This window comes from Trachinotus anak, unplaced genomic scaffold, assembly GCF_046630095.1.
Source record: "Trachinotus anak isolate AG129_WGS33_773 ecotype Australia unplaced genomic scaffold, CSIRO_AGI_Tana_v1 ptg000010l, whole genome shotgun sequence".
Taxonomy (NCBI): Eukaryota; Metazoa; Chordata; class Actinopteri; order Carangiformes; family Carangidae; genus Trachinotus; species Trachinotus anak.
In genome coordinates, this window is record NW_027273861.1 from 7,638,459 (window position 1) to 7,652,070 (window position 13,612).

At 38.5% G+C, this 13,612-nt stretch overlaps 1 protein-coding gene across 1 annotated transcript in view; it reads right to left on the reverse strand.

The window, feature by feature from the left end:
• Positions 1-13,612, reverse strand: part of slc1a7b (solute carrier family 1 member 7b) — a 39,730-nt gene that overhangs the window by 21,142 nt on the left and 4,976 nt on the right. The window contains exon 2 of the mRNA XM_071487297.1: positions 1,208-1,287. Within this exon, the coding sequence (XP_071343398.1) occupies positions 1,208-1,287 (80 nt within the window). The remainder of the gene's footprint in view (positions 1-1,207; positions 1,288-13,612) is intronic.

The window sequence follows — 13,612 nt, forward strand, 5'->3', positions numbered from 1 at the left end:
TTTAGCACATACTTCTGCCAATGCAAAACAATCCTACTCCCACGCACCAGCTCTTATGAAAGAAAAAAAAGAATTATACTGATTTTTTTTAACATCATGATTCATTATTTCCAGAGAACCAGGCGAAAGTGTCGAAAAAAGCTCTGTCTCACAAGGATAAGGAAAGTGATAAAGCTTGATATCATGACAGAGCTTCATTTTAATGCCTGAGTAGTGCATGATTAAAATACTGGTATCATCTGCTATAGATACAACATACATATGAGCAGGTAGATTTTTGTTTAGTGTGAAGATGATGCAAAGATAATACATGCACAATAAGTAAAAAAAAAAAAAAAAACACACACACACACAAACGCATGTACATTTAGATTTAAAGGTCCCACATTTTACTCTTTTCAAGTTTTGACAACCATAAGATATATTTGTGGTTTTAAATACCCAAAACCATCTGAGTGTAGTTTTACATCCCCTCTTATGTCTTACATCTCACCCTTTAGGGGTGTTTTGTTGTGACATCACAAATTTACAGAAGTTTTTTTAAGGCACAGTTTCTTGATACGGGTTGTGTGCCTTTCTCTGTGGACTGAGCACTTTGATACTATCATAGCATTAACCTAGCACTGAGACCTGCTTTATAATCAAAAACTAGACATGGAAATTTCACTTTATATAATACGGCGCCTTTAATAAGTTATGTGTCTAACATTTATGTGCTCTGCAGCCTAATATTTTGAGAGCATAATGAACCATATTGCTTTACTCCATCCTGATAGCCACATATAAAGTTAGCATGCCCTCCATTGTTACAGCCTGAAAAGTGCACAATGCCTGATTCTCAAAAACCTGAAAAACTTGAAAGTTATTTCAAGGTTTGAACCCCGACATACTGATGCAACATAACACTTGAACTTTCTGGCACCAATTGGCCGGTCATCAAAGAGCCTCACAATTTTGTGCATCAGCGAACAAGGCAGGGTCAATTGCGAAATAACAACGAACACACTGCAATAAATGCAAATAGCTAAATGATGAGAGCAACCTGCAGATCTGTAGAAGCTGACCAAACTATATGCAGCATTCTTCATCAGTGGAGTGACAAAAAATGAGAATGGAAGTAGGTGAGTGGGCTCAAGCTGTGAGGGTCATACACTGTTAATATCTTCATATTATATTATCATGAAGTGCTGGAGGTAGACGTCATTACCTTGACACGACGAGTGGGAGAATGAGCATCTTCAGCATTCTCATCAGCAGCTCCCCAGGAAACTGAAAGTACTTCACCTCCTGTCAGAAAGAGAGAACATGAAATGATGGTAATTTAAGTAAGAGCATTAAACAGCTTGTGGAAAGGAACTTGATGTTATTTTAACAATTTTTGACATGAACAAGCCATTGTTAGAATTTCTAGAGTACTGCCAGAGCTGAAAATGAGCGCATGGCTTGCAGCATCATCTATTTTTCTATCAAAAATTTATAATGAAGGAGAAAGATTACTTGGTAAGAAAATGGGAAAGGCTGAATCAACTCTTGTTTCTTATTTCATCTTTAATTAACATGGTCAGCCATTTCTTTTGTCTGGATAGTTTACTGGATCCTAGGGCAGCATTTGACACCGTCGACCACCGTATTTTAATCCACAGGTTGAGGCATCTAGTGGGCATTTTGGGAACTGCACTGGAGTGGCTCTCCTCCTACCTCACTGATAGGTCATTCTTAGTGTTTGTTGGAAAATTCTCTGACATGTGGTGTCCCTCAGGGATCAGTCTCAGGATCCATTCTATTTCCCACATACATGCTGCCTCTAGGACAAATTATCAGTGTTTTTAGCAACATCTACTCTCGTTATATGCCGATGACATTCAGTTCTATGTCTCATTCAAACCTTATGAGCTGCACAAACTCTCTATACTGGCCAACTGTTTAAATGCCATTAAGAACTGGATGTCAAACAAATTCCTACAGTTAAATACAAATAAAACTTAAACCCTCTTTATTGCTCCCGATAACATCTGATCAGCAATCACACAGAACCTTGGTGACCTGTCCTCTTCCTCTCAACTCCATCTGCGAAATCTTTGTATAATCTATGACCACTCTATGAGTTTTGATGTACACATTAGGACACCTACTATGTCTGTTTCACCTCAGAAATGTAGCTAAACTTAGATCTATGGTGTCACAAAATGAAATGGAGATGTTAATCCACACTTTTATCTCATCTCCATTACCTGCCTGAACAAATCTTTCCTTCAGCGCCTGCAAACCATCCAAAATGCTGCTGTCAGGCTTTTAGCCAAATCAAACAGATGGTCACAGATGACACCTATTTTAACATCTCTGCATTGCTTCCCATTTATTTTAGAATCCATTTTAAAATTTTAGTTTTCACTTTTAGAGCTGTGCATGGCCAGGCCCCAGAATACACCACAGAGCTCCTTCACCCCCACACCACGAGTCAAGCTCTTCAGTCCTCCACCCTGGGTCTTCTAAGCACTCCACGAACACACTTAAAGACCTGGGGACTGGAAATGACTGGAAATCAAGGCTTTCCAGTCAACAGCTCCTAAGCTCTGGAGCAGTCTTCCACTAAGTTTGAGATCCCTGGAATCAGTGGACTCTTTTAAAAAGCAACAGAAAACCCATCTGTTCAGACAGACTTTTAATTAGCATGTGGTATTTTATGCTTCTTTTATCTGTTTTCCTCTTGTAAATCTTCTTGTATGTCTACATTGTTTTTATTTTTGCTTTTATTTGATATATTTTGATTTTTAATTCTTTCATTTGATTTTATTCTTTGAATTGTGAAGCACTTTGTGACTAGTGTCTGTGAAAAGTGCTATATGAATAAACTTTGCTTGCTTGCTAGTTTTAAGGAAAGCTCATGGTTTGAGTTAAGCTAGTTAAGGCTAGGGATTCATCATGGCTTTGGGTTCAAATGTATTATTGTATTACTGCATTATTTTGTGAAGGACCTTCCCCCCCATTTGGGTCTCAATACAATCATGATTAACAACTATTCTGTTAAAGCTACAAGTGAACTCAGCAGATAAGGACAAGCTATTTAAACTAAAGAAAAACCATTTTCTTAAAAACACATTAATGATCTGGCACAGCGCTCTGGCATATTTGGGAGGGGCCTCAACATTAACTAAGTTTACTCAAATCTTTGGGAATGATACTTTCCGACCAGGTACAGCTGACCCAGGATTTAAATCCTGTGCAGCTTGGGGTATAGCTCAGGTGTCTGACTTATATAATGGCAAGGAATTTATGTCATTTGATGAACTCAAGAGTAAATATGGTATCCCAACAAAACACTTTAAATGACTGCAATTACACAGGCCAGGCAGAATAATAGTTTAAAACTTCTCCCTTTATCCAGCCTAGAAGATATCACTTTGAGACTTGTAAACTCTAGGGGGCAGGTATTATACAACTTATTTGTAAGTAATTGCAAAGAGTCTTCACACAATATACTGCAAGCTTGCAGAACAGATTTGCATAAGAATTTATCTGAGGAAGAACGATCAAAAGCACGTTCTTTGGCTCAAAGTCAGACAGTAAACACAAACTCAAAACTACTGCAATACAAATTGTTATACAGAAAAACAAAGAAAAAAAAACAACACGAAAACAATGCAAATTAGATAAAAATCATAAATTAATCATTTTTTAATAAAAAAGATATGTTTTAAGATGCATCATGTTACCAGGTATCAATTTACCAGAATCTATGTGAAAATAGAAAATCTACAATTTTTTTGGGGCATCATGGCAAGAGGCAGCAGCAACGATGGCAGCTGTGGTGAAATTCTGCCTGCTTACTGTTATAATCAAGGCTGCTCTTTTTGGGAGGACAGAAATAAAGCACTTTGCTGTAATTAACTCAGAAATTTGCCGCCTTGAGGAAAGAAAACTAACAGCAGCAGCAGCTTAAACCTGGAAATGCACTTGTTGATGTCGGCCCCTTCCGGCAAAGAGAGTGATAATTACTACATTATTAACTTTTGCATTAATATTAGTTGCACTGTGCCATCTGAACGTCCAAAGGATATTGTATACTTAAATAATGCACGTTGTGGCTGTAAAACACTCAATATTAGTGTCAGAAGATTTAGTAAATTAATTTATCTTTGTTTTGCTTGCAAAACATCTATTAATTTTGCATAGCATGATGGTTGGACTTTTTTTCTTTGTGTATTTAAGGATCAATGCTTAAAGGATAGGTTCACATTTTTTCAAGTGTGGCCTCAAGCAATCCTCACATTCCTATGTGTACTTTTAAGTGTTTGTGTGATGAGGAGACCGATTCTCAAAGTAGGACAAAATCCTCAGTCCTCAGTCTGTGCAAAAGATAGAGAAAAAGGCAGAAAAAAAGGCTGTAAATTTGGTAGATACCCACCACACAGACATGTGAATCCATCTTTTAATAATACACTGCTTTCAGTCAGAAAAGAAAATTAACACACTGAGTTTAAAAAGGCAACTAATCTGTCGACATTTTGTTCATAATAGTATTTTATACTCAATTCAGTGAACAGAGCACTTTCCTGCATGTTTTTCCCGATGTGGCTAAAATATATTTATAGTTAGTCCTTGTCAGCACAAACATGAAAAAGTTTGGTTTGGTTGTTTTATAAAAATAAGTGAGTCTTTTATTTTGATTTATTTCAGAACTTGGCTGTGGCCATCACATGCCAGAAGCTGGATTTGTCATATGAGCCCCATTCAGTGACTCTTCGTTTGGACTGTTTATGTCCTGTTTTATTTTGGTATTACATACCTTGTGTATCTGTCGGTTGTTGTAATTAGTGTCTTTGGTTTTCCCACTCTTACGATCCTGCGTCCTATTATCCCTGCCTTCCTTGTGTGTATTTAGTCTTTGTGGTCTCAATCCTCTGTGTCCGTCTGTCTGTGTTTCCCTTGTTTTTCCAACAGATGCTTGTGTTAGTTTCCTTGTGTGACCTTAGCTTCTGTTTTTTGTTCCTGTTTTGTGAACAAGTTTTGGATATTATCTTTTACTAAAGCACCGTCACTGAATCTGCTTGCCTCTGTGTTTTATCTGCATTTGGGTCCTGAAATCCTTAAACTGTAACAGGATTAACAACAGCTCTTTTGTTAATGTACACACCTTAAAAATGTTTAACCACACATCAAGGCAATGGTGAATATGAAGAGACCAAGTGAAAACGTGAAGAACGGTGATTGGTCACCTCGGGCTGCCCCTCTGTTTCCGATGCTAGTAGAGATGGCTGTATTTTGAGATGTAGCAAAGCCCATTTTCACTGCAAACTGTATATTTTAATTAGGAGAGGTATCAACAAGCTAAAAAACACAGTCATGAAGCTAATATAGCGAATGTGTTAGCAAACATTTGAGTATTTACAGAACAGCAGTAGAATTTATTTTTGAGACGTTTCTCTACATCTGATGGACTAGTGTGTGCAATATTCACTCTCTTTTTAACGACACTTTAGCCTCCACCAACACCTGTAGGCTTGTTCCATTACCTTCACCACAGTCACTGTCTGACCCACAACTTTACTGTTTTGGTTCACTCTGATCATTCTCGTTGCGCCATTTTCGACCACGGCAGGCAGCTGTTTTCAGAGAAAAGGCTTTGAAATCCTACTGTGCATTACTGCTCAGCACCAAAGGGCAGATGAACACAGTCAAAGGGTAACTGGTGAACATAGCCGAGCAGTTAGCCGCTAACGAGCCAGATACTTACTTAAATATATATATATATTGATACTGTGTACATAAATAGTTTCAGCTGCCCTCAAGTATAAAACTCAGTTCCTGCAGATTAAAGTCAGCTCCTGGCAGAAGTGCAAATCCTCCTTTAGTGCTATCAAACACAATAAACAAAGTAACAGGTGCCTTACTGCAGAAATCTGAACGAAGCAACTGATGGTGATGATGATGCTAACAGTCCAGTTGCTATCTATAAATGGCAGTATTCACTAAATGTCATTAAAATGCCACAATCACATAAATAAAGAGTATGTGATAGGTGATTATTTTGAGACAGTTTGGCTCATGGTGAAAGTTGTTAGACTCTGTGTCTCTGCAATGGCCATCCTGTAGGGAGAGAGGCATTAACTGCATGGTTCATGTAACCTTCTTGTGTTTTTCAGATGTGAAGCTTTGATTTAATTTTATTCAGAAATGAGACCAATCATTAGACAACAATATATATTTATACACAAACAAGTAATGTTTGTGTTTTCATGTTTTAACTTTGTCCTGCTTTGCAGAGACCACCATCTGCCTTTCTTTATGTAAAGTGTGTGGGTCAGTTGGTAAAAGAGCATTTTTTGGAACATTTTCTGGAATGAAACACTGTCCCATTTTCGCTGCCCCAGCAATTTCTTCAAAATGCTAGAGACCTCAAATAAAGTGCTGTGCTACATAAATCCTTCAAAGTGATCGATGATTCACAATAATACTGCCTACTTTGCTCGGCTTCTTGACAGCAGCATATTCAGACACCATGATACCCCTTCCATCCTTTCTTAATTTATGATGCTTCAGTCTGCAACACTGGCAACATTTACTATTGGTAATCATAAAACAGATAGTAAATTAGTAAATTTGAACTGGTAAAAAATGCACCCGAGCAATTACACAAAATATACAAACTCTTAACAACAGAAACATGTTTTACACTTTCCAGTGTTTTATTTGAAGTTCTAATATCCATAAGGAGATATATTTGTGGTTTTAAGTACCAAAACAATTTCAGAGTAGTTTTACATCTCCTCTCTCATGTTTCTCTCTTGAGCTCTAGAAGCAACAGGTCAGTGAGCCAATCAGAGGAGAGGTTTTTAAGCCTGACTGTTCCTGAGTGTTCAAATAAAAAATATAGCAGATTTCAGGTTAACACTCAGAGAAAGCAAATCTTGCACGGCTGGATAGTGGGTGCAGGTGGGCGGGGCTTGGGGTATGGCTGAGGGTGGTGACTGTTTTGTTGTGACATCACAAAGTTGCAGAAGTCTTGATGGCTTATTTTAAGACACAGTTTCTGAATACAGGCTGTGTGTATTTCTCTGTGTACTGAGCACTTTCATACTTTCACAGTATTTATATAGAACTAGACCTGCTGTATATTCAAAAAGACATGGAAGTCTCACTTTACACAATATGGGACCGTTAATATTTTTTGGTTTACTTCGGGCACAGGCATCTGTTACTCAATACACTGTGTGCTGTGCCAGAGACATGAGTAAGTGGAAGCAAGGAGAGCAGCCATAGAACATCACACACAAACTGCCAGCGATGCAAATACAAGGTCCAAGAATTGTGGGTGACAGTTTGGCAGATTTCTGCAGATCTCACAGGTGTTTTGTGTGTTTGTCTCAGTGTCCACTGGGCTTAACACTGGCCTCTATCTCAGGCTGCAGGGGACAGCTGTTTTCTGTCAGCTGTGCTGTTTCCATCCCCTGCGACCAGACCTCATATCCCCACTCTATCAAAATCAGGCTGGCCGTATATCAGGAGTTTGAAAAAGCTCCTTTCCTCCCAAGTCACGGCTATAGTCATGGTGTTGTTTAGGGGATCTGCAACATGAGTCATTACAACATGAACATTAGTGTTTGATAATCCGGCCCTGTAAAGTCCTTCAACAGAGTATGAATGGATTGCCAGTAGACTGTGTTTACTGAGCAATTGAATGTGCCACATACAAGCTTATGGACGTTATTATTCTCCCAAGGAAGGAATAGATTAGCTATATGGTGTGTGGGCTCCGTGTCTGATAAAGACCACCTTTATCTTAAGCCTGTGAATATTCTCATTTGTCCAGGTCATAGTATCTCAAAGGACTTTTAAATCGAAAGCAACTGGACTTGGTTATTTGTCTAGGAAGACGTTTCTCCTCTCATCCATGAGGCTACATCAGTTCCTTCTCGCACCTGACCAGGCTGGGACTGGTCCAACTATCTGGTGTGGAGACCCAGGTATTTTTAACCTCTGGGAGGGGCTTTCACAAGGCTGATGATGTCATTGGTTCCCTTTGTGCTCCATGTGCCAACGACAGTCGTTAGAGTGACTGTCTTGGTGGAGAGTTGGTTTCGACTTCGTTAGAGCCCTATTGTGTTATAATGACAGTCGTTGGAGTCACGTGCCACTTGTGAACAGTTGTTTTTTCCTGGGGGTTGGCGCATGTTTCGAAGGCGTTACCTGTTTTCTCCTTTAGTTTCAACTCAAGGAGTGAGTAACTTTAAATAGAACTTTTGAAATGTTTAATTTGGAGTTTATCTAAAAACACACAACCATCTTCCGCCGTGATCATAAAATATTAAAGGACACAACGTATAAACCTAATGGCATTAATAGTAATAAAAACTGTGGATTGACATTGTGGATGTCTGTGTTGTCTGTTGTCTTGTGTGAAGGATGGTGATAGTATGGTCACGTGTGTGTGTGTGTGTGTGTGTGTGTGTGTGTGTGTGTGTTATATTTGCTGTGTGCCACTCTACAGCTGAATTCAAGTCAATACACTTTCTTAGCATGAAATATAAGTTTAGTTAGTTTATTATTACACAATATTATTATACTATTTTAGTTTATTACCAATAGTTTTCCTTTGCTATAATTACATCAGTTTCAATTTGACCCATAACACCACTGATGTAACTTCAATGGGCATTTAAAACAAAAAAAGAAAAATTATCAAGATGAGTTTTATTGTATTCAGTAGGCCACTGTTGAGGATGTAATGAGGACTTGTTTTGATCAGAAAAAACTAAAGGTTTGCACATCTAAACTTGAAAACAGGTCAAACTTTACCTGAACACACTATAAGGTTAAACCTAACAACTTTCTATAGTGTTTTACATGATGGCATGGAAAAAGGTTTGCTAAGATTTCATAGATTTCCATCACATGACTGGAAACTGTGAGCACAGATTACATGCTCACACTCATTAAAACTGTTACATGTCTCCTCCATAAATGGAACATGTCCAAGAAGAAGATGCCATGGAAAAGAGCTGGCTAATGGAAAAGTTAATGTATGTGCTACTCCTGCAACCACTAGAAGACTTGGAAGGATTTGGAGAATGATATGGAGCCAAATTCAGAAGAGCAACTACTGTAGAGTGGGTAGCAGTTCCACAGATAAACTGGGGCATGTGAAAGTGTAAATATGTCCTAACATGACCCGAAGCAAACAGCTAAAGTGACTCGATAGCTTTAAAAACTGTCAGCATGTCCTGCAAAAACCCAAACTTAATCCCAGTGAAAATCTGTAGAATGATAACGAAAACGCTTAAAGGGCATTACCCAACCAAGTTAGCAAATTTCAAGGAATACATATTCAGATAAGAACCTGAAATATTTCAGGAAAAAAGATAACTCTTATACGCTGTAACTTTGCCTCTGCAGTTATGTGGCAGCAGAGAACAAAGACACCAGCAGGCTGGCAACACAGCTTCTTATCACAAACCAGCGCTTGTTGGAGCTCAGACTCTACAGACAAATAAATGCCACTAATCCTCATGAAAAACACTATAATTTGACCATGATTTGTTCCAACATTCATTTCTGTTTGTTAATTTTTCTGTGGTATTTAATAGTTTTTTGCTTTTCATTTTTAATCCAAATGGGTCAAAGATGTCATGCTTTGTTTGTCTGATCTTTGTGATGGATTAACAGCCTTTTTTTGAGAGTTCAGCTCCATGTACCTGATTAACACTAAAACTTCATTTTATCCACCTTCATCAACATTTATAACCATTACAAATTATTTACCTGAAATTACTTCTAAAGAACAAATTATGTTCAGATGTTCAACATGAGGTCACAGGACAGAGCCATGACTTAGTAAAATGCACTACGTCGAAACTTTTTGATTAAAAAAGATACGTTTTTATTGTGTGTGTGTGTGTGCGTGTGTGTATGAGTGTGTGAGTGTATATGTTTGTGTGTGTGCACATACACAAAAACCTGTTTACCACAGTTTGAATGCTGATTATGTTGATTGTGTCTCCTGTCCTTGCTACATGTTTATCATTTTGATTAATTAATGTTAACGTTTATTAAAAATCAAGAAAAATCTGTTATACTGTTATAAGTTTTGGCTGTATGTAAGACCATTATTACCATGCTAACTGTGTCAAAGGCTCAAAGATTTTTATGTTTGCAAAGTTTACGAGGCTACTTAATGATAGCGCTTAGTTAACTTTACCTTAAACTATTCAAAGGTTGGCCAAATGACATTAATGCTGGCCTTAATTTCACATTCTTTATTGAATGCTGTTGGAAGTTGTTGCATTTCCATGAGTGATTTTTCTCCATGTTGTCATTTTTTTGTTGACCACAGCCTTGTCTTTATATCTGAATCCAATAATTGATGATATCATCTTTTGGTCATAAGTCTGTCCCGGCTGATTGTGTGTCATGTGATGTCAAGTCTTTTCAATTTTGTCAATTCCAGTCTGAAGTCATTAAATTAATGTCTCAATTGCCATTTTTTGACTCAAGTCCAAGTCATGTGTCACTACACCTTTGTGTTGCTGGCATAACTGTAACAGACAATGGAGAAGAACACATTTTTTTTCTGTTGCTGCACCTGTCACGGTAGCGATAGTAATATAAAATGATCTCACAGTCATCTTGTATTTTCTTATTATAAAGGTCTGGACAATGTCAGACTTGTCTAAACCTTACGTGAGAAATCTTTGTCATTATACTAGAAAAGCAGGATGAGCAAGAGGCAACTACTGTGGCTAATAGCTTAAGACAGCATCTCCATGTCTATCTGCTGATAAATAAACATGTAAAAGTTGTGTATTGTATGTTGCTGATGGAAGTAAGTTTGAGGTTAGGGATGTCAGGGAGGACAGTGGATTGCTGTTGGGCGTTGCTGATGCATAATGACAGCTAAAGAGCTTTTCAGTTGGGCATTAAGCAGAGAGAGCTTAGTTTTCTGTATAAGAGCAGGATCAGCACACACATACAGCAGGGAAGGTTTGTTTCTGCTCTGCTCATCTTGCACTCTTGCATATGGGTTGGTGTGCATCTGTCTGTGTGTATGTGTGTGTGGTGTGTGTGTGCATGAGTGTTGTTTGTGGTGCATGGGGCAAGTGCAGCTGTTTTCAAAGGACCAGCAAGGCAGCTGCAGTTTGACAGGTTTTATCAGTGTGTAACAACATAAAGTATCAGAATATGATCTACAATATTCTAACTACAAATGAAAAGTTACGTTTACAAGTAATAAAACTCACCCTTACTCAATTCAGTGCACACTCAGGGTTTTGCTGCAACAGTGTTTTGGTCTTGTATGACCAGCAGCATATGGTGGCTTTTATTTGCTAATGTCAGAAAACTTTACATAGATATTGCTGTAAAACCGACGCTGCTGAGTCAGGTGAACTTCATTACTAGCACAGAAGCTGCTGATTGAATGTGTTAAAAGGATTCAGGGAGCTTCCTTTTATGAGCCTTCAGGTGAAAGCGATAGCATTTAGGTAAAAGTGACCTTTCAGTTTCCCCCACTGAAGAAACCCCTTTTTCGTCCTTAAAGGCCATGGGGACTACTGGTTAGAATCCCGGTCGGCTGGTGGACCATCAAAACATCCAGAGAGTTTTAGAAGTTTTTGTAAGCTCCGTCAGTGTCTTTACTGCCTCTGTCAGTGTTTTTACCAGCTCCATCAGTGTCATTAACAGCTCTTCAGTGTCTTTACTGGCTTCAAGGCTGAATTTCTTTCTCAGTCTGACCGTGGACTGCTCTGGCCAAGATGGAGAGCCCTAGCTGCTTAAGGGCTCCGGCTTGACTCAAAACTGGCTTTTCTTCTCCTCCATATGTAAGTAACTTGATGTTACATAATGTTACATGTCTGTTTTCATTAGTGAGTGGTTACAGTAGCATGATAACTTCATCTGACTTGTTGTTAACCACACTTTAAATGTTGCAATGTTGCTTTTGCAAGCTGGCTAACTGTCAGCATTGCTGTGGAGCAGCTCTCATGTACACAAGGTAACTGGCCGCCTTCACTCGGCTCTGTAACACCTTGCTGACTGAGAATGTGATGGTGAACTGCTGAACAGCAGCCATTGTGGCCACAGAGCAGATAGGAGTCATTGAGATAGCAGGCTGACTCTATAGAGTTTGTTAACATCATCTGCCCTAAGATATTGGCCATACCAGACCAAGTAAGGCTGTAGCAGTAAAACCCCTAAGTGCGTTGAATTGAGCGGTGATGTCTTTTAGAATGCATTTTATTATCCTAAGTTTCATTGGTTAAAGGAATTAGGTGTCACAGTTTAACTACCTTCTTCCTGTAATTTTTCTCGCTTCTCATAGCCTCAGGCTTTAAAAACTTTCTTTGGTTGTTCTTATTGGTAAGAAAGTGATATCCTTGCTTAAGTCAAACCACTGATACTGATGCTGCTGCTTATGCAATCTGTGTTGTAAGTCTCTGACAGACTTCATCCCATGTAGCACTGGAAAGAGAGATAACTTTTGAGACAATACAACTTTTAGGGACAGCCAACAATCATTTCAGATGGAAGCTGCGCTCCATATACACCACAGAATAATCACATAGCTGTAGATTTTTCCACTACACTAGTGGTTTGACCTCAATTACTTTTTGCCAACAAGAAAACAACTGCTGCAGCAATCATGAACCCTGCACTGCTCCATTGTATAATGTGCAACTCTAATTTATTTTCAACAGTTTCCATATAATGGCTCTCCAGCTCCATGACAACTAAACAAAATATAGATAACAGGAGATATATTGTTGATTGAGTGCTTAATTATTTAATGGTGGGGCTATGGAGTATGTAGTAAATATACACTATGAATAAACAAAGTTAGGAGTGAGTAAGTGTCAATCATGATATTCCCGCTTACGTTAATTTAAAATACTGCAAGCTAACAATGAAAATCACACACAAAAGGCGGGAAATAAATAAGATTCAGTTTTGGCAAACTCAGAAACTGACTGGAAAAATAGAGACAATAACAGAGAAACTACACCTCTCACATCTCAACAAATATGCAACACTAAAACGCCTACAAAAAGCTGCATCTTCAGTGCCAGTTTGAGTTAGTGCAGCTTTGTTGAGGGGGATTTTGCAGGGGTTCATTTTCAAGGCTGTGGTCTTTCCTCTGGCTCATATTGTTAACAGCTCTTAGGAGCACTATCCTGTCACAGCAGGTCCGCCCGCTGTTCTAACACTCTTCTGCTCTCTCATTTTCACCAGTTCCTCTTAATAAGGTCGTTTGATGATGAAATGACACATTTTTATTTTATGCTGCTATTGTATGAAAGCAAGCTGAAAAAGAATTCAGTTAAGGAAATGTTTTACTGACACATGCCATGAAATGCCTGCAGGAGGTCATGTTTAACTGAATTTATTTAGGCATTCAGTCTGTGTAGCAGGTCTTCCTCTGGTCTCAAACCTACAGCTCGATTCACAACGACTGATATCCGTGTGTGTTACACCACAGGTCATGGCAGGATCCTTGTTGGACTAATTAGATTCAGCTGGTGAGTAGCAGTATGCTATATACCAAGATTCAAGCTGCTGTGACAAAAACACCTTCTGACTTTAAATCTGAAAATTGCTCTTTCAGGACTGATAAGAATTTGGA